This window comes from Symsagittifera roscoffensis, chromosome 9 (genome assembly GCF_963678635.1).
Source record: "Symsagittifera roscoffensis chromosome 9, txSymRosc1.1, whole genome shotgun sequence".
NCBI classification, from domain to species: Eukaryota; Metazoa; Xenacoelomorpha; order Acoela; family Convolutidae; genus Symsagittifera; species Symsagittifera roscoffensis.
Genome location: NC_087070.1, coordinates 9,296,981 through 9,321,800, shown reverse-complemented (window position 1 = coordinate 9,321,800; position 24,820 = coordinate 9,296,981). Strand labels below are relative to the sequence as shown.

General features: G+C 33.4%; 3 protein-coding genes across 3 annotated transcripts in view; 2 read left to right on the top strand and 1 right to left on the bottom strand.

Annotated features, from left to right (window-relative positions):
* The window catches only part of LOC134854121 (hypoxia up-regulated protein 1-like), a 506,694-nt gene that overhangs the window by 8,688 nt on the left and 473,186 nt on the right, over window positions 1-24,820 (top strand). The gene's annotated exons all lie outside the window — the stretch shown is intronic.
* Window positions 1-24,820, top strand: part of LOC134854713 (uncharacterized) — an 84,526-nt gene that overhangs the window by 20,184 nt on the left and 39,522 nt on the right. Inside the window, exons 3-6 of the mRNA XM_063871068.1 lie at window positions 380-487; window positions 1,874-2,133; window positions 4,838-5,122; window positions 6,488-6,632. Coding sequence (XP_063727138.1) covers window positions 380-487; window positions 1,874-2,133; window positions 4,838-5,122; window positions 6,488-6,632 — 798 coding nt within the window. The remainder of the gene's footprint in view (window positions 1-379; window positions 488-1,873; window positions 2,134-4,837; window positions 5,123-6,487; window positions 6,633-24,820) is intronic.
* On the bottom strand, window positions 15,946-20,767 carry LOC134854340 (uncharacterized). The gene is made up of 2 exons (XM_063870560.1): window positions 19,934-20,767; window positions 15,946-16,991 (listed from the first exon to the last, which is right to left on the bottom strand). Exons 1-2 carry the CDS (start codon window positions 20,499-20,501, stop codon window positions 15,946-15,948), a joined length of 1,614 nt encoding a protein of 537 aa, XP_063726630.1. The 5' UTR covers window positions 20,502-20,767.

The window sequence follows — 24,820 nt, the reverse complement described above, 5'->3', positions numbered from 1 at the left end:
GGGTGTTCCGGATAGAGGTCGGGTGGTCCGGATAGAGGTCGGGTGGTCCGGGTAGAGGTCGGCTGGTTTTATGTCCAGATTTTTACGACCAGTTTTTCAGACAAAAATCTAAATATACACACAAAAAACGCAAATTTAAAAAAGCTTAAAAAGGTGACTTTTTTTATATGAGCCCTTTGACCATATACACATATACAGGTGCTGATTTTCTCGAGGGAGGTATGTTTTGCTGACTTTTTTTAAGAAGGCCAAATTGATTATCAGAGCTCTTTCAATATCTTATAAGGATCCTAATAGTGTTTTGAGAAAAGTTTCTGCATCGCAGGCGAGTTTTATTTCAACAAAAATCTAAAAATCCCATTTTTTCTTGATTCTGTAGGTGTGCGTCTTAATCGTCGACGTGGAGGGTGTGAAAAACGGACGAAACCAGACAAAACCATATTAGCCAGAGCCAAAACCCAACACAAAAACTCAACACAAAACACAAGTAAGAAAAAATTTGTAACAGTGACCATAAGTATCCAAATCATAATTTATTTTATTGAAAAATTAGTTTTGAGATGCGCCTTCAAGATCCCATATCTATGGTTCTGTTAAGGGCAAGGCATGGTTTGAACAAAGTCAAATCTCAGTTGAAAAAAAAAATTTTTCACACTTGTCACCGAAATCCTGATTTTTATGCAGGGAGGTTTCGATGATTGGCACAGATTTCGTTCTACTACAGTTTTCGTCCTATTTATTTAAATGGCAGATTTCGTCCTATACAGATTTCGTCCCATATCCAACGTCCTATCATCCCATATCCAAATTTGTGGGACGAAATCTGTGTACGCGTTGAAATGGGACGAAACCTGTCGAAATTAAAATGGGACGAGATCTGTCACAGCCGTTTCGGCTAACATTTCAGCAAATCAGAAGTCACTTCAAATGCACAGTTTTAGAGGTGTAAATTGAGTGGCAAAGTCAACTTACAGAAAATTGCCTAAAAACGACCGGAGACAAAAAAAATGTTAAACTGATATACACTAGTGGACAAAATTAAAAGCAAAATCAGACTCTTACTAACTAAAAAGCCTATCGTTAAGGACCATTTCAGACAATATTTACTTTGAGTCTTAACAAAATTTTTACAGCAACCGATAGAAAATGATCTGAACTACCCTCTCTGAAGCTGCCAGTTTTTACTTTGAAACACTTATTTTTTCCGGGTCTGAAAATGCCAGTTTTCATCGTCCGCACTCAGTTGTTTCAAAAAGCATGAAATGGTACGAAGCAGCTGAATTTAAAATGTCGCATAATTTGAGTTTTCTCGCTGAAAATCTTTCACGTCGCGTGAACAATTTTTTTACTCCACTTATTCCAGAAAGAGTTCACTGCGTTGCAAAACCTAGAGCAGACGGCAAAAACTGGCTTTTCAGGACTGGAAAAAATTAGTAAAAGCTCAAAGTAAACAAATTGAGGCATCCGTAGAGGGTAAATCAGATCATTTGCTGTCGGTCGATGTAAAGTTTTGTTGAAATTCTAAATAAAAATTGTCCATAATGGCCTTTACATTTAATACTTTAAAAGAAAAAGCCTAAATTTGCCCCTAAATTAGTCCACTAATGTAGAAGAATAAATGGCTTTTAATAACCCCTAAGTTCTCGAAATGCAAATCTTGTAAAAACTCTTGTAAGAAAAACTATTATTACTGCGTTTTCTTGCAAGATTCTTGCAAGACTTGCCTCCAAATTGATCATGAAATTTTTGCAAATCTTGCAAGGCTCCTTCAAGGTTCGCATTCCGATTCGAGAATTCAAATCTTGAAAATCTCGCAAGGTTCTTGTAAGATTTGCATTGTTAGGGAACTCAAAGAACCCAAATAAAATTTTAGAAGCTGCAATAAGGGAAGTACAACCCATATCTCTTTTCAACCGATCGTGCCTCTATTCCTACTTGCAATTTGTCGCCCCCTCGCGACTGTACCGACAATCACAAACGAACTACTTCTCGGATATGCTGACACGAGATCGATTGTCTAGCTCGTTTGAAGCCGGTCATGGTCTTATTGTGGAGACTTTCTCGCACCTGCCGTATGTTGAATGCAACACACTTTGGGCCAAAAAAGTGATGGCCAGCTTCCCACAACTAGCTGTAAGATTTAAAAGGTTTTTCCCATTTTAACCCCTCCGCGCAAATTAAAGCCAGTCCCTTCTACTCCTCCTCCTTCCCCCTACCCTTTCCCATCCCCTACCCTTTCCCATCCCCTCCCCCTTGCTCTGAAATATTAAAAGCCCAGCATGGAGGGGCTATAGTAATTTTGTTACTATGCTGGGGCTATGACGGGAAAATCCCATTCTATACAACTGCACTAAATTAATACGCTAGTGGACAAAAATAAACGCAAATTTAAGTTTTTACTTTCTAAATTGCCTAATTTTAAGTCTCTTTTTAGACAAAAGTTAATTTAAAAAATGATTTTAAAATTTTTAAAAAACAAACAACTTATTCTTAAAATTAAAAAGAATTGAAAGAAAAATTTCATATCAACCGTGGGAAGATTATCATCTTTGGGAAAGTATCATAATTTGGATCCAATCAATTACCAGTTTATTGGTGCTTCAAAATGCAAATTTTTACAATCTATACTGGAGAAAAAAGTAATGCAACTAGAGAAATTAAAAACAAAAAGTAGAGAGAGTTTTTCATAAAATAAATAAATTGGTTACTAATGTGATGGTTTGCGCCCTATATAGTCATATAACTAGTGTTCATCTTAGAAAATTGTTTAAAAAAAGAGAAACTTAGAAAAAAAACTAAAATAAGCTCACTTTTCAAAGCTCATATTGAAAAAATTGTAGCAGTTTTTGCAAAAATTTCTAAGCCGATTGAGAAAACGTGATGTGAAGTTGCATCTATCAAAAAAATGAACAAATTTCAGTACTTACTGTTTTTTTCCGGATCAAATTGTACGAGTTTTGTTCTTATGATGTAAGCGGCTCAATGTCTGTCAGATTTCATTTTTTTTTCTGTTTCAATTCATAAATTAGACACCAATGTGGTTCTAACCTTTTGTTTTTACACAAGAAATGAAATTTCCTTGAGATCACAAAGCTTCATAGGGATTTTTTTGAGTTGTAAAGTTGTTTGGTCGCGTTACTTTTTTCTTCAGTAAATATTAAGTTTTTTGGGTCTGGCGAAAACATCTGATTTGTAGCTGAGTTTCAGTTTTCGATCACCTGTAAGCGCGCTATGTGCAAGTCTATGTTTTGCGGAAAGAACCGGGTCTATTTTCCATATAAAGCACTAGCTTCTGTTGTAAGACTTGCAACACGTTGGAGCGAAGACGGCAGCCAAAATTACTTGGGTCAATAGATCATGTTTTAAGCAATCGGTGGTTGCACTAATTTTGAAAAAGTGTGCGATGTTTGCCTTAATGAAACTGTTTTATTTTTGGATATTGGAAATATTTTTGTTTTTCAGAAATTTAGTTTTCAATCAAAATGAACGCAATCAGCGAGTAAATTGAGCTGAGAAATCTAAGACGTTTTACTTTAATTTTCTTTTTTACAGCTTTTCTTACAATTTCGCGCTGTTAGAAAAATTTACTGCAGATGGTGAAAAAGTATCATTTTTAGACCGGAAGTTGGGATCAATTTCTCACATTCGATATGAAAAGTTAGCTATATTCCAAATTAACATCGCTAAAAATGGTCCTAATCAGGCATTTCAGTGAGTGAAAACATGATTCTGCGTTTAGTTTTGCCAACAAGTAATTTTAAAATAAGGCTTGTTCACTAAAAACTGATGCTCCTTGAATCTACCGTTTCTAGTATATAAAACTGATGGTCTTTCCTTGCTTCAGGATTCAGTTACTAAATAGGTATGTGATTTTCTTTATTTTACTCCCCACAAGCTATGTAAAGTACCACGTGATATATTTGGCTCACTTTAAGATAATAATCGCAGAAAAATACCTGCCGTAGTTCATTTTGGAAGGATTCAATTTGCCACTTTGAAATAACAGAGCAAAAAATATCGCGCTACATTTATCCCAAATTTGATTATAGCGAGCAAAATAGATTAAGTTCAAACCATCATAACTTGGTGATCATGATGAAAAATTATCATTAGTGAAAATCCTTAAAATTTTAGTTTGAGACAATAAGGCGGTATAAAAAGTTCTGCCAAAAAAACTTAGTTGAAAAATCTTGAATATTACGTGGCCGAACTGTGCACTGGATAGCCACACAATTTTGTGTCTGTATGTTCCTGGATTCCAGAGACAACTTTTTAAACACGTTAAAGTTTTGTCGGAACGATTGAAGAAAATGAAAAAACAAAGGGAGCGTATTTGTTGCGGAATCCGCCTACGATTCACAAAATGCACAGTTTGGCCTCGTAATGAATTGACAAGAACAAATTGAAAAAAAAACACTCCGAGCATAAATATTCCGGGCTTTGTTCGAAAGTCGGAACAGTAACGCAAAAGTGCCCTGTGTTCCTTTCAAATTGACCAACGATTAAGAATCATAGTTTGCCTCGACAAATAAACAACGCGCGAGTTCACTTTGAGTAAAAAGAGCAGAAAGTGTTTTCACGTTTTATTTTGAATAATAATTAAACAATTGAAAAGCTAAGTTAAACTTTTACAGTTGGTTCAATTATCTGAATCTGTTTTCGGCGTAAATGTAGCTGAGTGTTTTGTCTGTAAAGTGAAACTACAAATAAATCTTCGGGAAATATCAATAGTGTTTCACAAAACGAAACTATCCATTAATTGTTTGAACTCTTTTGGTGGTGGTGGTCAAACTTTTGATATGATAAGTATACTATTGCTTTGCCTTTTTTGTTTCAGAATTCAGTTCGTCTGTCGTGTCTAGTGAACAATTGGCTCACGCTTTCTTTTTTCGACTACCTCGTTGCCCATTGCTACTTTCAGAACGACATCCTACAAACCACACCAACAGAAAAACACTCGTCCAGTCATCTGTCAAGACATCCTGAGGAGTCGTCATCTATGCCTCGCGATGTTGACGCAGGAATCGAAAGTGAATGGGGCTCATCGCGAGGAGTTGTTGGACCAGATGAGCTATCTGCAAATGGACTGTATCTGAATTCCTTAGTGAAGCGGGCCCAATCAGTACGTCTAACTTGATTTCCTTTTTTTTTAAACAAATGCTCGAAACGTAAAAACCTGGAATATTTTGTGATAGGTTATTTTTCTCTGACTATAAATGTTCTCTGGCTGTTGGGTTCAATGAATGCAACAGCTGAATAAAAAGGTTACCGTCCGCTGCATCAAGTTAAAAAAGCGGTTGTTCGTACAGAGCTTTTTTAACAGTTTGAAAATGTGCCATTTTACCTCATGTGACAATTAGTCTTATTAGGAGTTATGAACGTAGTGATTACTCTTTTTTTATAGGTCTTGGTGATTTTTCATTTGTTTTTTCTTCGGAAAAAATCTTAAAATTTTTTACGTTCAGTTTTGATATTTCGCGGTGTGAATTGTGATTTTTTTTTTCAAATTCAGTGCGTTTCCATAGTTAAAAGGAGGGCAAACTCAACTATCGAACAGCAAAAAAGTAAAGGTCACGAAAAACCTGATCAACTTCTTTTTCGAAAATGGAAACCAATTATCAGATTTCCCAGCGAGACGAAAGTTTAATCTATTGATTCTGTTTTCTCAAATATTACTAATTTCAACCAAAAATCGTCCATCACAAATTGTTCCACAATTTCAAAAAGTTTGGAGGCCATATATTTTATAGAGTATGAACGTAGTGCAGGAAAAAACATAAAAGTCTCTAATAACTGCAGATGTGCATTCATGCATTTTGATGCATTTATGATTGCACTTAAGTATATATGCACTTTTTAAGTTCATTTAGTTTCTAAAGTGGAATTTAAGATTCCCCAGCGGAATAAAAACTTTACCTATTGATCCGAACTTCTCAAGTTAGGTTCATGTTATCAAAAAATCTAAAAATTCAAAGAGCTTAAAAGCATATATTTTTTGTTTGAAATTCAAAAATTGCGACATTTTCAGGAAAATTAGTGTTTTTATATGTTTACTTGCGTTCAATACTCTTTTCCAGTCTTCGATTGGCTATGTTTTTAAGAGTAATGAAAGAAGTGAAGAACCTTATATAGGTCTTGCTGATTTTTTTTTTGTTTTTTTTTCAGTAAAAAGTTTGAAATATTGATGCACTTAGCTATAATGCACTTTTTGAGTCCAATTGAAATTCATCTGCTGAAATTCTAGTTTCGAAAGTGTAATTCGTTTTTAAGACTTCCACAGCGAATAAAAATTTTACCTATTGATCCACTTCTCTCAAGTTGGGTTCATGTTCATAAATTGTTCTAGAGTTTCAAAAAACTTGACGGGCATCTATTTTTTTCTTCGAAGTTCGTACGTTGAGTCAAGAAAGTCAGTGTTTTTTGATGTTTACTTGCGTTCATTACTATTTTCCAACTGTCTCTAGAATATGTTCTATTTTTTTTTTAGTCTAACCCGGAAGAAACAGACCGTAGCGGTTCTACGAGTAACTTCGGCTCCGCTACTCTGCCCTTTATCTCCACTACCATTTCTCTTCTCCTTCTGGACTCAATTGAAGTGGCCATTTGCAGACTCATTCTACTACTATCCACTTGTTAGTACAAATCAATAATTAGTAATAAATTGGCATTAACCTAATTTTTTAACTTTAATTATTTAACTCGCTTAATTCAATTTGATCGGTCGCTACAAAAAATGCAAAAAAAAAGTTGTCATGAGTTATTTGCGCAGAAAGTGTTTGTTTTAGACAGTGCAACCGCTATCATGAGGGTTATCAATGAAATGATCGGAAAGTCGGAACGAAAAGATAGTAACCATTTTTTGGCACAAAATTCAACTTTTGAGTTTAACTGTTCAACAAAAAGCCTTTCGATATTTTATCAAGTAAAAAGTTCTTTGCATTTTAATCAATGCTATAACAACGACGTACTTTTTCTAAACGACTAAAAGGCATTCATTTTGATGAAACGCAGTGGTTGAAAATCGTGACCTTCTGACCGATTTAGGTTGAATATATTCATACAAATAGAAAGTTTCTAATGCCGAAACATCAATTATTGTGAGTCATGAACATCGTTCAGACGCTTATATACATCGTGACGATTTTTTTGTTTCTTTTTCAGGCTCAAATAGGTTTTTTCGCAGTTTCACTTTTGATTTCTTTTTAAATTTACTTCATTTCCTTGTATGAAAAGTGAAGAGTCTTGTGCCGCACTCTCGTATCCTGTAAGACCTACAAAAACCTGCTTCAATATCTGTAAATTATTGGCAATTTAACAGATAATATAAAGAATAAGTAATATCTGAAACAATGGGTTAAACATTTTTCGGTTAACATTTTTAGCAATACGGTTTCCAACAATCTCAACAATCTATAAACATTTTGATGGCAAACTGACCTTAATCGGACAAACCAGTAGTTTTCAAGGCCTTTTGTCTAAGAAAATCTAATTTTAGCTTTTTCACTTTCGCGCTATAATGACGTCATTAGTTTAAGATTAATTTAAGCGCGAACAAGTCTCAAGTCAAACTCCACTATAAAACAGCAAAAGTGTAAAGGTCATGAAATACATGATTGAATTCTAGTTCCGAAAGTGGAATTCAACTTTGCTTTCGATCCAATTTTCTCAATTTTGGTTAATTTGATCACAAAAAGTGACAATCATAAATTTTTTTGGAAGCTCAAAGAGCTCTAGGAGCAATTTTTTTTTGTCTAAAATTTGGAAGTTGGTCTGTTTTCAGGAAGTAAGTAACTCATTTTTCATATATTTTTTTCGTTCATGACTGCTTTCCAACTGACTGTTGGCTATGTTTATTAAATAATACAATTTTTAAACGAAAATTTTATGATGAGCAATTTTTCTATATACTCCATGTATCGACTCGTATGACTTGCATTTATCTTGTATCATTTTTACCGAAAGCAGACTTCATCTAAGAAGGGCAACCACGGAGAACAGGCTAGTGATTCAATTGGTTACTAAGGATTAGGATTAAACAAAAAGGACTTTTTTTACACTTTCTATTGTGACCTAAATTACTCATCAGAACAGAAACATGCTTTTTACTATGATTGCTTCATATAATAGGATCATAGTTCTGCTGATTTTTTTCTGAATACCTTTAATTTTCTTTAAAATTTTTCAATGTAAAATTTTCTGGGTCGAATTCATTGAAACAAACCATTTATCTGATATGAAAAAAAGTATGCCACCAGTTAGGTAAACTGATTCAATTATCCTGCTTTAAAAAGACATTGAAAGTGAAAACAGTATGAGACAAAAAAAGTCTGTGAAGAATTTTAATCAATTAAATTGTTTCAGAAGCAATAAGTCAACGAAGTTAGATCTTCTATTTCAAATGGCATTTTAACAGAATTAGACCTTTAGAATCTTGAGAAAGTCATATAATATAGCCAATACAATTAAGCTGAGTATCGTTTCTTTTTTGTTTTTCTTTCTTCTTTTTTTCTGTTTTCATTTATTAAATGGGTCATCGAAATTTTAAAGGTACAACACAAAACAAAGTGCTCTAAAACAGATCGAGAATGACTGAACAACCAAAAAGCTGACGAAATGAGACAGAGTAATCAACTATTGGTTCAACCAATCTTTTTGCTCAGGTTTAAGTCAATGAAACGAATAAAAATTATGCAAGAAAGCGATACTATCGCCTCACCCGGGTTGATCTCCATAGACCAAAAATGCTAATCATACAAATCCATAAACTAAGTCTATGAAAAAATATTAGTCATACAAATTTCATACACTTTTCTAAAATGGTTTCATCCAATTTTCGAAGAACTTTTTCTTGTTTTGGCAAAACTTCGGTGTATCGTACTAAATAAAAAAGAACATTTTTTGTCAATGAAATGCTAATCATACAATTTCCATATATGGAAACTGTATGACTAGTATTTTTTTGATGGCCACAAAAACTTCTCTTTTTTGAAATTGCCCCCAAACTTTTTGTAAGTTTTTTTTGTTTCAATCGCAAATTGATATTTGTACTCAAACAAACCCTTTTGGAGAAAAAATTTTGCAAGCAATATTTAATTTTTTGTGCGAATAACCTAGTCCTGATATATTAATTTTGGATTTTTTCCTTTTCGCGTAATAACTTTTTCAAAAATTCTTAAAACTCCTCTTTCTTTTGTATGGCATGTTTATTTTGTATATGCCTTGATCAATGTCTGGTAATTTAAAAAATCAAGTTTAAAAAAAATCATTTTTGAAAATTTTGACAAAATTTAAAAGATTGATACTTTCGTTATATTATTTGTGTGAAACGAAAATAATACATTTTAGGCCGTTTTCAATGCATTTTTAATGCAAGACGGCCAAACCTTTGGTTACTCTACGAATGAATAACCAAGGTTTTTGTCACTTGTGTTGCGTGACAAAAACACAACCAAAAAATTTTTGAGAAATTAAAATAGGAAAAATCAATATTTTAACTTTATGGAAGAATGCTAGTCATGCATTTTCCATACATGAAAAAATACTAGTCATAGACCTTTCATGCAATTTCCTGTATTTATGGAATTGCATGAAAAGTGCATGATTAGCTTTTTTCCATGTACGAAAATTGTATGACTGGTATTTTTGATCAACCCGAGCAGATAGTGTGGTGTTTTAGGATACAATTGTTCTTTTAATGCAAGACGGCCAAACCTTTGGTTACTCTACGAATGAATAACCAAGGTTTTTGTCACTTGTGTTGCGTTACGCACACAACCAAAAAAATTTTAAGAAATTAAAATAGGAAAAATCAATATTTTTACTTTATGGAAGAATGCTAGTCATACATTTTGCATACATGAAAAAATACAAGTCATAGACCTTTCATGCAATTTCCTGTATTTATGGAATTGCATGAAAAGTGCATGATTAGCTTTTTTCCATGTACGAAAATTGTATGACTGGTATTTTTGGTCAACCCGAGCAGATAGTGTGGTGTTTTAGGGTACAATTGTTCAATTTATGAACTGGTTTTTGGATGTTTACTTTTATTCATTTTATTTCATGTGCTCTTGTAGCTTTTTCTATTCCTATTTGTAGATGAAATTGATGAAGTTTCATGTTAAATACAAGACTTGGCTCGATCACAGAAACAACTACGACAGACACAAGCTATGGGACCCAGACTTCCGTTTCCTTCCAGAATCAAGTGCAACCGAAACTTTGCACTAAACCTTAAGTTATACATTTCAAACTAACCAAACTATTTTGGAAAATATCTGAAAAAAACAAGGAAGCTTGTGAGGTTTTTTAAGCTTGTGAAGTTTTTTTTAAAACAATTTATCGTACTTTTTCATACAAATTCATAGAGTAAAAGTAAATGTATGAAAAATAGCAAAGAAAGCATTTTTCCATAATGTGAAATTTTGAAAAAAAGCATTTTTATCCCCAAAATTGTATGACAATAGCATGATCAGCAATTTTTTCATACCATGAAATTGTATGACATTCATTTTTTCCATGAATGAAAACACAAAAAAAATGGTTTTGAAGTTTTGTTTCATCCGAAACACTCACCACGGACTTTTTTGTCACAAAAAAACCCAGAGTGTAACTGGCAGCTACCACGCAGATAAACGGCATTTGTTGATTTAGTATTTTCATATGGAAGTATATACCAAAAATGAAACATTTTATTTTTGGCTAGATTACTTTTGGTTTGAAATTTTTGGTGGTTGAGAAAAAAGGCCTGTATTTTTTACAATTTTTTTTATTCTACCAAATGAAACACTTTTTTGATCTTTTTGGAATTTTTTTGGTGAAAAATTCTCTCTGGAATCTGCTATAAACACAAAAAGTCAAATTTTGCATGCAAAACTTTTTTTTCGCAAAATTTAGATTTGAGCACAAAAACAAGTTTGCAACCAAAAAAGGGATTAAAAATGTTTTTACTCAAGTTTGTGTTTTTGCTTATGATAAAATGCATATCATAGAATTTTCATATATGAAAACTTTATGATAAGCATTTTTTGACCGAAATTAAAATTAAGTTTTTGATTGTCAAAATGCACTCTATCTTAGATATTATCATTTAAATCTTTTGAAAGTTACCTAGACACGTTTTTTTGTGATTTTTGAAAAGTTTACCTTCTCTATGAAAAAATTATTTTCTATTAATTTTCTTACATGAAAACTGTATGATAAACATTTATCATCAAAATTTTTAAATAATTTTTTTAATGACCAGAAAGCTTCAAAAGAGGCAAAGAAGCAATGAAACCAAAAATATTCATTAAAATTTTTTAAAACACCTTTTAAATTTTGCATGAATTTTGTATGATAAGCATTTTTTTCCATAGACTTCATATATGAAACCTTATGATAAGCATTTTTCTTCTATGGATTTCAACCCGGGTAAAATCTTTGAATGAGGTACGAGATAGGGGGCAACTATCAATTGGAATGCACTTATCTGTTTGCCTCCTTTAGTTCAAAAAATTTCTAGCTTAAGTTCAGATGATGAACTTTCCTTATGGTTAATCATCTCAAAAACTCAGTCGTAAACAGTTCTCTAACTGACAGTGACTCATCAACTTTCAGTTATTTTTTTAATCGAATCACAAAAAAAAGAGTGGTTTTCTGAAAAAAATTGCTCAGAATAAAAAATCTTAGACTAAATTAACATAAATATCAATTGAATTAGACAAAACAAGTTAAGAAGTTTCCTTTTTGGTCATGTTTCAATTTACTTGTGTAAACTTAGCAGTCAGAAAAAAATATAATAAAAAATTTACCTTTCATAATTTAAGGGGGCAGTGGAACTCTCTGCAATCTGAGATTATACTCAACTGCCTATCAAATAATTTCAGTCATCAAACAACTCAACAAATTTTCTATTGTTCTCATGCATCAATCTGACTCAGGCGTATAAATATAATCAAGATAATCCATCGTCAAAATAATCCAGCGTTCGTATAATCCATTATAATCAAATATAATCAATTAAAAATGGATTATAATCAAAATATTTTTTATGCCAATACAACCCATTTTATGTAAAATTCACAAATAATGTTATCGACTTCTAATTTCGAAAATGGAAATTAATTACCAGATTTCCCAGCGAAATAAAAATTTACCTATTGATCCAGTTTTCTCAAATTGGTTTAATTTTAATTTAAAAGTATCCATCATTAATTGTTCTACAACTTCAGAGAACTTTGAGGCCATCTATTTTTTTCTCCGAAATTCAAAGGTTATCTCATTTCCTGTTTAGTGCAGTTGCTACGTATTACACTTCACATTAAAAATTGAATATTGTTCCGTCTCTTCTTTCTTAATTCATCTTAGTTCTTCTTTTTTTTCGCAGGGAGACCGGGGTATTGTTTGGACGGTGTTAGGGAGGGGGGACGAATTACTTAATTGTGCCTTATGGTTGAACATGGGGAGATTGTTTATTGGTAGAATTTGTGAGCGGTGGGTTACTGATCCCCCTTTTACCCCCTCTCTAGTTGGGGGAAGGTAAAAAATATTGAGTGCGTGACGTTGAGACATGGCGTAAATAAAACACATGGCATACATTCTGCAAATTTCTTGCAAAATTTGCAAAACTTCTGCAAAAATAATCGAGTTTAGTTTCAAAAACAAAATGGAATCCAAAACAATCAATTAAAGTAGTTTATCATGGCAAAACTAATCAATTTCAGTGCCAAAAAATTTGGATCATGATAGATTATGCTATATATATATATATTTTTTTCAAAAATAAAGATAATAATGGCAATATAATCAATTTCGTGGTCTGAATTTTAAAATTTTGATAGATTATAATGGATTATTTTTGTCTCGAGAATCCATTATAATTGATTAGAGTCCATGAGCGCTCGGTGCGGGTTTCTTTCATGCGTATAACCAAATCTTTTCTAACTAAATCAATTGCTAAACTCAAAATTTCTCTCTATCTTACCAGGCAATACACTAAAGACTCACACCAGTCAAGGAACTAACACAAACCCAATAATTAAACAACAGTTTTAGTTTTTTTATGAAAAATTTGAGTGTTTTTCACGAAATTTTTTTTCAACATTTCTCAGGAAACCCAAGACTCACACCCGATTCATCGTCTGGAAAAAACGGTAGGACCCTAAAATTTAAGACACTTGATTAAAAAAAACTGAGACCCATAGTTTAAGTTCAAAACTTAAACTACAGAATCAAAATCTACGAAAAAAGATTGTAAATCTATAAAAGTTTTGAGCATGTAACACTTAACACCATCTTCAGCCAAGCTTCAGCTTCACTAACAAGTTTAAAATTAGATTCAGAAACCATGCAAACTTAGTCACTCAAATCATCAATTTTTTCATAACGACTAAAATGACTAAACTTTCTTTAAAATTTCATCATTTTTTCTTGTTGCTTTAAAGGGTCGATGAACTTGATTCCGACTGTTATAAAGGTCAGAAATTTTTTTTTAGTAATAAACCTTAAAATTTGTTCAGACTCAATTAATTTTTCAGCGGTTTGAGTTTTGATTCCATTTATTCAGTTCATTTATTTTTTTTAAAAGCAAGGCAAACTCCACTTTCAAACATCAAAAGTTTACAGGCCACGACAAACCTGATCGACTCCTGGTTTCGAAGTTAGAATATAATCATCGAATTTTCCAGCAAACAGTTTTCTTAAGAAAATCTAATCTTAAGTTCGAACGTTGAGATTTTTTCAAAAGGAAGTCCCTATTTTTTTTCTGTTTACCTGCATTCATTGACTCTTTTCCATCTATTTTTGAATAACTATAAATTCTGGGCAGAAAAATTTCAGTAAAACGGATCTAGAAGTAACTGCCAAACTTATTTTTATACCCGTGTTACTGTGCTGTAATTCCCCCTGATTTATTATAATTCTAAGTTTTTTGAAAACAACTAGTGATTTCATTAAAAAAAGTTGAGACAATTTAGATAATCTAGGTCCTTGTTGCTCTTAGCAAGCAAGATTTCATTTTCGATTCTTCCGAAAATGAAATTGCACTTTGAGACTTGAACATTGAAAATTTCAACGAAAGTTTTTGAAAAAATTTTCTCCGTTTAAGTCTGCAAAAATCGTTAAAACGAACTGCGAAATTTGCTCAAAAGTATAATCAAACATCGGGTTGACCAAAATAGCTTGTCCTACAATTTTCATATATGAAAAATGCCTATCATACAATTTTGTACAATTCCGTAGATAAAATGCAACAATTCCATCAAAAAGTTGCTAAATCATTCAATTTTCATTACGGAAGTTGTATGAAAACCATTTTTTCCCAAAAAAAAAATATTTTTTTTCCATCCCCAGACTGTTTTTATTTGGTTCAAGTAGCCGCAGAATCTAGTTCGAATCTTTTGAAATGCTTTTTTGAAATTGTATGAAAGTTGTTTGATTAGCATTTTTACATACCTTCGTTTGATGTATGGAATTGTATGACAAGCATTTTCGGTGTATGGAATTGTAAGATAAGCATTTTCGGTGTTATGCTTCAAAAGGTGGATAAGATAAAAAAAATTGAAAATTGATATCTTAGATTTTTTTCATTTTGCGTTGGTGACACCGGTGGCTGTTGACCTAATTTTGGTTGCACCTGTCGCGATTTATTTTGTCGGTTGCACCGGCTGCGTTCAATTTTACTTGGACCGGCCTGGTCCCTGTTTTTCTTCATTGCTCTGGGTAGTCTGGAAAATTTAAGGTCGGTTGCGAGAGTGTGGAATTTTCTAATCTTGATCGCGAAAATCATGAAAAATCACATTTTATTCGTAACTACCGGGACGAAAAACCACAACCTCGGTTCGTGATACTCAAATGCTTTGTGATTTAATATAGTCTCCCGGGTTGACCTCCATAGACCAAAATGCTAATCATATAATTCCATAAACTAAGTCTATGAAAAAATACTAGTCATACAAATTTCAAACATTTTGCTAAAATCGTGTTATTGAATTTTCGAACAACTTTTCTCTTGTTTTGGCATAAAATTCGGTGAATCGTACTGAAAAAAAAAGAAAAATTTTTTGTCAAAAAAATGCTAATCATACAATTTCCATACATGGAAAATTTATGACTAGCATTTTTTTGACGGCGACGACAAAAATTTTTGAAATTGCCCCCAAAATTTGTTTGTTTTTTTTTCAACCGCAAATTGGTTTTCGTACTCAAACAAAATTTTTTTGAAAAAAAAATTTTGCATGCAAAAATTAATTTTTTGTATGTATAACGTAGTCCTGGATATAATAATATTGGATTTTTTTTCCTTTTTTCTTCATAACTTTTGTCAAAAACGCTTAAAACTCCTCTTTCTTTTATATGACTTGTTTTTGTATGCCTTGATCAATGTCTGGTCATTTAAAAATTCAAATTTTAGAAATAATCATCTTTGAAATATTTTGCCAAAATTTAAAAGTTCGTTACTTTTGTTATATTATTTGTATAAGGCAGAAATAAAACGTTTCCGGCTGTTTCCAATGCATTTTTGATGCAAGACGGCCAAACCTTTGGTTACTACGTTTGAGTAACCAAGGTTTATATCATTTGTGTTCGACTACAAACACAACTAAAAAAATTTTGAGAATTTAAAATGTAAAAAATCAATATTTTTGGTTTATGGAAAAATGCTAGTCATGCAATTTCCATATATGAAAAAATACTAATCATAGACCTTTCATGCAATTTTCTGTACTTATGCAATTGCATGAAAAGTGTATGATTAGCATTTTTCCATATATGAAAATTGTATGACTAGTATTTTCGTTCAACCCGGGCTATTAGTTTATTCTTCCAACATATAGTCTATTAGTTTTGCAGAACAATTTAAATCAATTTTCTACTTAAGTAATGACTATTTACAGAGAGACATCACGAGGTAACTTTTTCATAAGTGGTTTATACGAAATTTTCCTCTGCTGAAATTCGATTTTATCAAGCGATCTGATAATTCGTCATCAAAATATATCCCTTTCTATTAATATCCGTACTTATAACAAGAAGTACATGATTTGGGAACTCTGGACTTTGAAATACCAGTGTGGGATAGTACTTTGACTTGCAATTCTCCTCGAGCCAAGTGTTTCTCCCGTTGTGGTCGTTCTTCTCAAACCATCGGCTCTTTTGTCCACGAGATGATGATGTCATCACCACCATGTATTCCTGCTGGCCTCGATTATAACAAATTGCAGTAATCATTTTTCCCGCATTGTTTTCAACTTCTATTTTTTGGATAACTTCATTCCAATGCCGCTCCGTCAAAATTGTTTGAGTGCCACTATAAGTTGAGTCGCCAGTTGTAAGCACCACTCTGTAATCAGATCCGTAAGACATACAACTTGTAATATTACCTGCTACGTTCGAGTCCAGTTCAGCTAAATTTCTGAAAACTCTAGTTCTTTGTTCCCAATTTATCTCAATCATCATCATGTAAAATTGGTTATCATCTGCTTGCCAGGATAAAATAGCGAAACCTTGCGCAAAATGTTTTTTTATGATTTCGTGTATGTATTTACATCCTCCACTCATCGTCATTGTGCGTCTGTTACCATAAATTGAATGTTTGCCAAAAATTCCTTGAAACACTCCATTGAATATGCTCTGCGATATCAGAACATTGTTTCCGTCACCGCTATTGAGAGCTTCCTTAATAACGTCTATATATTTTCGTTTATTGTAACTTGGTACTGGAACTGCCACCACATTGTTCGCTGTAGCAATTGTTCCAGAACTATTGTTCGGTGGAGCAATTGTTCCAGAACTATTGTTCGATGTAGCAATTGTTCCAGAACTATTGTTCGCTGGAGCAATTGTTCCAGAACTATTGTTCGATGTAGCAATTGTTCCAGAACTATTTTTCGCTGGAGCAATTTTTCCAGCAGGACTTTCGCAGCCACTGAAAAGCGGGGTTCGACGTGGTCTTCCAGATTGAAGTTTGTCATGATTTCCGGTCATGCAAAGAGTCAGTTCACCGCCATTTACTGAAATGGTCAAATAAATTGTTGCACGAAAATTTTCTCACCTGAAAGTAAAAAGTTTTTGGATATTAAAAATTAAAAATGTGTCATAAAACAGAGATACTTTTTAAAGCAAGTACTTAAATCACCAAAATTCGCCCGAAGACAATTTTTTTTTGTTTTTCAAATTTTGTTGATTCAAAATTTGAGCAACCTCACCAATCAAAAAGGTCCGCCAATCAAAAGGATACTTCTTTTAAAGGTGAAAGGATGCACCATGTAAAAGCGCAAAATTGGTCGTTTTTTTTTTTAATTTCATGCTCAAAAAGTCTCTTTGATGTTTGAGAAAATCATAAAAGTTATGTCCTTCAACTTAAGTGTCTGTCCTCTTTTTTCAAATTTTTGATGCTGAAAAAAACTAGATCCACACTTGATCGCAAAAAATATCAGACATTAAATTTAGATTAGAATCTAAATATCAAAAAAGTCTTTTCGATGATAATTTTTTTAAAACAGCAGAGATCTCAAATTAGGTCAAAAAATTAAACTGCAAGTCGTCAAATGTTCCGACTACCCACCTCCTGGAGAAGTAGAAAGAAACAATAGCGCACGGTGGTCTTTCCGCCGAATTTACGTTACTTCAAAAAGCTTACATGGAGATACCAATTAGAGAGATACTCTAATTATGACTGGTAATAATTATTTGAAACCTCTTCCTCTAACCAATTAACAACTTTGAAAAACAAAAAACATTTATTTTTGCAACCACAACTTTTTTACCTTCTCTTTTGTTGTTAGGAGATTAGAAAACCAGTTTGGCAGTGTGTTTGTGATGTTTGAGGAATGTATGGCAGTGTGTCTTCAGTGATGTTGTCTGTTTTCCTATTTGATTCTTGTAAGGCTGGTAGAAGATTGTGCTTAATTGCCCTAGATGACATACAATTTTCCAATCGAGGAACATTGCTACTTGTAGAACTTAGTGTTTCAATTTCAGCTCAGACAAAAAAAAATCGAAATTTTATTGCAGCAGGCCCTAATTGCCCAGCCAAGCTGTGTTTGATTTATGCTGTCAAACTGTTTGATATTGTGCTGAGGACTATTGATGAGTAGCGTAGATGGCAGCTCACTATCTAATTCAATAAAAACATTCAGTTCACGATTAGTATGGTTTTATAATTGATTGCCGAAATTTAGTTCCGAAAACCATTTTTCTCGAAAAGTTTTTTCGTTTGGCCGGCAAGATAATTAGGAGAACAAGGATAACTCCTAGAAGCTTTTCTTGTGATTTTCTTACAAAAAGTTCACCATTTTGTTTTATATTGATTGCCGAAATTTAGTTGCGAAAACCATTTTTCTCGAAATGTTTTTTCGTTTGGCCGGGAAGATTATTAGGAGAACAATGATAAATCCTAGAAGATTTTCTTGTGATTTTCTTACAATAAGTTTACCATTTGGTTATATATTGAGTTTCCGATGATCACTTCTGCATTGCTTCTCCCTAAAAATGTAGCTCATTTCCGTACACATTTATTTTCAGGTAATGTCTTCGAAAATATTGCGATACATTTTGACGAGTTTCTTGCAGATGCTGGATGCAGATGCTAGATTCTTGCAGATGCAAAGGTTATGGTGATTGCAGAAATTTAAAGTATCTTCTGCTTACTGTATTAGTTTGCAGTTTTTGGGAAAAAGTTTGCTTGGATAAAATATGAATAATTGAAAAATTAAAGATCGTAAAGCTCTTTTGAGGCACGCCTCGATGCAAGGAGATTCAGTCTGAATGTGTGTTATTCACCATTATTTTTTGTTGTCTGTTGCTAAATCATCTCTATAGCCGAATCTGAGAAACTCATACTAGTTAATCTAGTTTTAATAAACTAATGGTCGATTGAGCAGAAAGCTTTGAAAAGTCTAGTGATGCTACGGCAACATATTTATTTCTGCCCATATATTTTTGAAAGTACTAATTCCAGTAATCGATTGCATCTATTATCGAGTATGATAACCTCAGTCGAGATTCCGCTCAAAAAACGCCGAGGTTTGGCCTTCAGCTAGTTTTGACGATTATGCTGAAACCGCGAAAACCGCTCAAATTCTAGCAGAGGACAATCAAACCGCTCAAAAATGGTTAAAATTACTCAATTCTATGTAAAAACGACCAAATGGCTCAACTCTTGAGCGGTTTTCTCAAAATTCTATCCCGAAAATTTTGTCCTGATTGTATTTGGAATTGTTGCAGGGCACACACAGTCAGGGTTGGCATGTTATTTATAATTTCTAACAGTGATGTTAGCTATTTCTTAGAACTATGAGTAATTCTTAGAAAAAGACAACGCAACTATACTGCATGCTTGTTCCGAAACGATTGTAGCGAATCCCGAACGGATGAAAAAAAAAATTTCAAACCAATTGCAGTTTCACTTGACAAACTACAGAGCGAAAAATCTCTCCTGGCGTATGGGAAGCTTCGTGCTCAACTCGGCGTTGAGAAAGCCGGAAATTTGGCGTTTCTGTTCAAGAAACTCAACTCTTGTTGATATGTTAATTTAATTAACAATTTAACAAAAATATCATGTTTTTTTCGATAAATTACAGTTAGTTTGTTATTTTTGTTTTTAACTTACATTTTGCCAGCCCTGCACACAGCAGTCCTATAAAATTCTGAATTTCTAACCTACCATTTAAACAAAATAAAAGCCAAAATCCATTTTAAAATGTTCAAGGGTCCATAAAATTGTCTCCCAAAAATGTCCAAGTAAAAACCGCTCAAAAATAAAAAAAAAACACAAATACAGGACTTTGAGCGTAATCGTCTGAAAAAAAAAAACAATCAAACCGCTCAATTGCTTAACCTTGGGCTGGAAATCTCAACTCGGGGAACCTTATTGTGTTTTGCTTAGTAAGTTATTGCTTAATAAAGAAAACGAAAACAGTTCATCACGTAACCCATTTGGAGCTAACTTTACCTGTATCTAGAGCAGTCTGATATGGACCACAAGCTGAGAGGCAATGGAAGCCTGGCTTTTTCTTCCAAGCGCAAAACTCCACCCACTTTCCACTGTAGCATGCATCGCTGCAAATTGTTGAGAACTCCATAGTTTCCATATGCCAAGCAAAAATCTCTTCAATTCCAATTGTTCCATCTGCAAAACACCAATTGCCACTTCCTTGTTCGCCGTGTCCGGTGTAGTACAACATCGGTTTGTGATTTTCCATCCAGCAGAAAGTCAGGAATTTTCTGATGCACTGTGTAGCTTCCTTTTTTGTTATGTCCAAATTCCTTACAGTGTTTTTCAAATTGGCTCCGACCGCGTGCTCCATATGATATAAATCAGAACTGATTCCACGCAAAAATTTTCCTGATCTAATATTGGATTTTTCGCGTGGTCTTCTTGCCGATATGTAGATATTTTTTGGGGGGTCACTCGCTCCCGATAAAAGAAGCCACTTGCGAGTTTTTCGAGTGGGACTCCACTCATCGATGTTAACAAGTTGTCCCGCGTTTTGTTCATAAGCTGTCAGGAGTCTAGCCATGCCTCGAACATTAGATGAGAAATTGATCGCAAAACAGACTTAGAATTGTTCGAGTTTTGTTACCCAAAGTATGTCGAGGATCTGTTCAGGAGTTTACTTTCGTTTTTCTTTTTACTTTTGTTTTGAAAAAAAAAGTTTCAGATCGTGATAATTTAATTTGTCTCTAGAAATCAGCCAAATACTACAAGAAACGCAGGAGTGTTCTTCAGTTTACAATATGATAGATTTTGTTTTTTACCGAATGATGCATCAAAATTGACGCTCGTGCAATCATAACTTCAGTAATGAAAAAGTAAGCTTTCAAACTAAACCAGAAAAGTATGTTTGGTTTTATATTAGATTAATGTTTTTCTCATATGTTGTCATTTGAGTGCATGCACAACTTTCAAAGCCGGTGGTTTCTTAAAGTCTACATGATTTTTCTGACAAAAAAACCAAAAAAGTCTTTAATTAACGTCAACTATTAATTCAAACAGTAGCTTTGTATAACAGATAAACTGGTCAAAACTTGATTTTAAAAATAACGTTTTCCGAAAGTCGCGTGGTAAAAACACTGCATACATGCACCCAGCAGTTTTTGCGCTATTTTGAAGAAGCTACTGACGATTCAGTTTTGGAAAACTGAAAACTTTGTTTGTTTGGAGTGGTTTAACTCAAAGAGGTAGCACACAATAAAAACAGTGGATCCGGAGACCCTGGATCTAGGTGATTAAAAACCTAAATTACAAAAGGGCAATAAGGTCTTCAATTCCACATTCGTTGGTGTCGCCAACTCAAATGGGTTCAAGATAAAGTTTAATTTGAACTTCAAACATGCGATTGGCTTTTTTTCAAGTGACATATATCTTTTGCACCAAATCAATTTTACCAAATTTTTTAATGACAAGAAAAAATTGATAGACCATAACGAGGCCAAACTGTTCATTTTGTGCATTGTAAGCAAATACGGAACAGGTCAACATCAGATTTGTCGCTGAACCCACAACATTTTTACTTGTCTTTGATCTTTTTTGTTGTTTTGGATTCCACAAACAAATAGCTAAAACACTGTATTGCTTGGAATCGCTCCAAAAACAGGCAATTTTGCGGAATCCGCAATAAAACTTGTGGAATCCGCAATAAAGTTTGCGGAACCCGGAACAGTTTGTGGAACCCACAAACAATTGATAATATAAGTGTTTAGTAAATTTAAGTTGTCCTGGAATCCGCAACTGTAAGTGGAATCCGGAAACTGTAAGCGGAATCCCCAAATTGTCAGTGGATTCCGCAAAATGCAAGCGGAATCCGCAAATTGTAAGCGGAATCCGCAAAATGTAAGCGGAATCCGCCTTGTTTTGCGGAAACTACTTACAAGTTTGTTTGGAGTGGTTTAACTCAAAGAGGTAGCACACAATAAAAACAGTGGATCTGGAGACCCTGGATCTAGGTGATTAAAAACCTAAATTACAAAAGGGCAATAACGTCTTCAATTCCATATTCGTTGGTGTCGCCAACTCAAATGGGTTCAAGATAAAGTTTAAATTGAACTTCAAACATGCGATTGGCTTTTTTTCAAGTGACGTATATCTTTTGCACCAAATCAATTTTTACCAAATTTTTTAATGACAAGAAAAAATTGATAGACTATTACGAGGCAAAACTGTGCATTTTCTGCATTGTAAGCGAATACGGAACAGGTCAACAACAGGTCACTGTATTGCTTGGAATCGCTCCAAAAACAGGCAATTTTGCGGAATCCGCATGAAAACTTGTGGAATCCGCAATAAAGTTTGCGGAACCCGGAACAGTTTGTAAAACCCACAAACAATTGATAATATAAGTGTTTAGTAAATTTAAGCTGTCCTGGAATCCGCAACTGTAAGTGGAATCCGCAAATTGCAGGCGGAATCCGCAAATTGTAAGCGGAATCCGCATTATTTTGCGGACACCACTTACATTTGGGGAATTCGCATACAGTTGAGAAATCCAGAACTACTAGCATTATTCCCCTGTTGTGGAATCCGCGACAAAACAAATGTGTCGTTAAAATTTACGTTAGAGGTTTTTGTACGCGGATTCCACAGAAATGTTTCAGGTGGAATCCACTTACATTTTATAACATGTTCAAAAATTAGTCTCTGGAATCCAGGAACATACAGACACAAAATTGGGCGCATATCCAGTGCAAAGTTTGGCCTCGTAATGTTTGTTTTAGTTTGCAAAAAAAGCTTTGAGTACTGCGCCAAAACTTTGGTTAAGCTTTTTAGGTTTAATATTCAAACAAATTTTGGCTGAAAATAAAATGATAAAATGATGTCAACAAACTGTACGACAATAGTTGAAAAGCAAGTAAAGAAAACAAAGCAAGTAGACACTTCAAAATATAAATGAGTGAAACCTTTCCCAGTAAAGTTACAACTCACCTCAAAGCTTTCTTACACTCAAAATTTTGAGTTGCAATTGAATTCCGCATGGCCCAGTTTTTTTCTTCTAAAATAAGGAAAGAAGACTGAATTTCCCGTTAGTGTATTAAACTTATACAAATGACCCAAAAAGAGGCAGTTTACAATTTTAGTGCATTTTATAATAAGGTTTATCAAAATTGTAAGTAAGTTAGATGAACTTAGTTCCTTTCCAACATACTTTGCCATAAATCACTTGGACTGGGTCCTTCTTAAATTGTTCAAGAAAATTTTGTTTGTAACTTATCGTAGAATCAATATCGCTTACGTATTTGAATGGAAAATTATTTTATAGCAAAATTTATTTCCTAATAACACTTTTATCAAGTCTTTTACTGTGAGAGAGTTTGATGCAGAAGAGCTTCTCAGTTCGAGGATGGAGAAACATTGCGAGTTTGGTAAGCTAAGACTTTTTTCCGAATCCCGCACTATACCACGTTTCCGAGTCCCGCATATCAGAATCCCCTAATTGAAAGCTAGTTTCTGTTGAGAAATAATTAGCTTACAATATGCTGATAATAGTTAGTCAAGAAGAAATATATTTGGTAATATGCCGGTAATCGCTTTAGGTTTCGCAAAGGAATCAAATTTTCATTTGAAAAGCAGTCTTTGACGGCCCAACTAAGTTGCTTTTCAAGTCTTATGATAACGTTTTGACCTATTGTCTCAGGGATCACCGCCGAATTTTGTAGATGACTTAAGGCCAGTGCCTTGATTAGCATGGTTCTCATTTTGTTGGGTATACAGCCTGTGACTGTATAAAGGGCTTTAATACCCTATGCCATTTTAAAGAGTAACTGTTTGACATGTTCTTGATATTTCAGATTGTTATCAGTAGTTACACGTAAAATTTTTTTTTCTTCTTTTCGCTGACCATCAATATGGACCTCAGTTTTTTTGATTTTTTTTGTAACCCATACTATAAATACAGTTTTTTCCGAGTCGTTTTTCAGATTGAATTTCTAGCTGAATTTTTGCTACAAACTGAATTGATAAAAAGTTGTCAACAAACATTACGACAAGAGATGAAAAGCAAGTAAAACAAACATAGCCAAAGACAATTGAAACACCGAATGATTGAAACGACTACCATGAAAATTACAATTCATATAAAAAAATTTTCTACAATCAAAACAATTTTAAGAGTTGCAATTGAATCCCGCCTTTTCCATTTTTTTTGTTCTTTAAGACTTAAAAACAAACAAACACTGAACTTTCTGTTGGTGTGTTACAATTATAAAATTTACACAAAACAGGCAATGTTTAATTTTAGTGTAGTTTGTAACAAATATTAGCATTATAAAATTGTACTTATATTAGATGAACCTAAATTCTTTCCAAAATACGTTACCATAAGTCACTTTACCATAAGTTGTTTTTCAACTACCTTCAGTTCTTTGTACTTTTGCTAATTTGCTATTTGATTACTTTTTCTGTTAATTTAAACATATAAATAAATGCAAACAAAGTAATCAGCAGTTTTTACAAACTGTGAGAGAGCTTGATGAAGAAAAGCTTCTCAGTTCGAGAATGGAAAAAAATTCCAAAATTTGTAAGCTAAGATTTTTTCCGAATCCCGCACAATACCGTGTTTCCGAATCCCGCATATCCGAATCCCTTATGAAAAGCTAGTTTCTGCTGAGAAATAATTTGCTTACAATATAATAATAATGGATAGTCAAGTAGAAAGCTAATTAGTAATATGCCAGTAGTCGCTTTAGGTTCGGCAGAGAAATCAAATTTTCATTTGAAAAAGCAGTCTTTGACGGCCCAACTAAGATGCTTTTCAAGTGTTATGATAACGTTTGGACCTATTGTCACAAGTATCACCGCCGAATTTTGTGGATGACTTAAGACCAGGGCCTTAATTAGCATGGT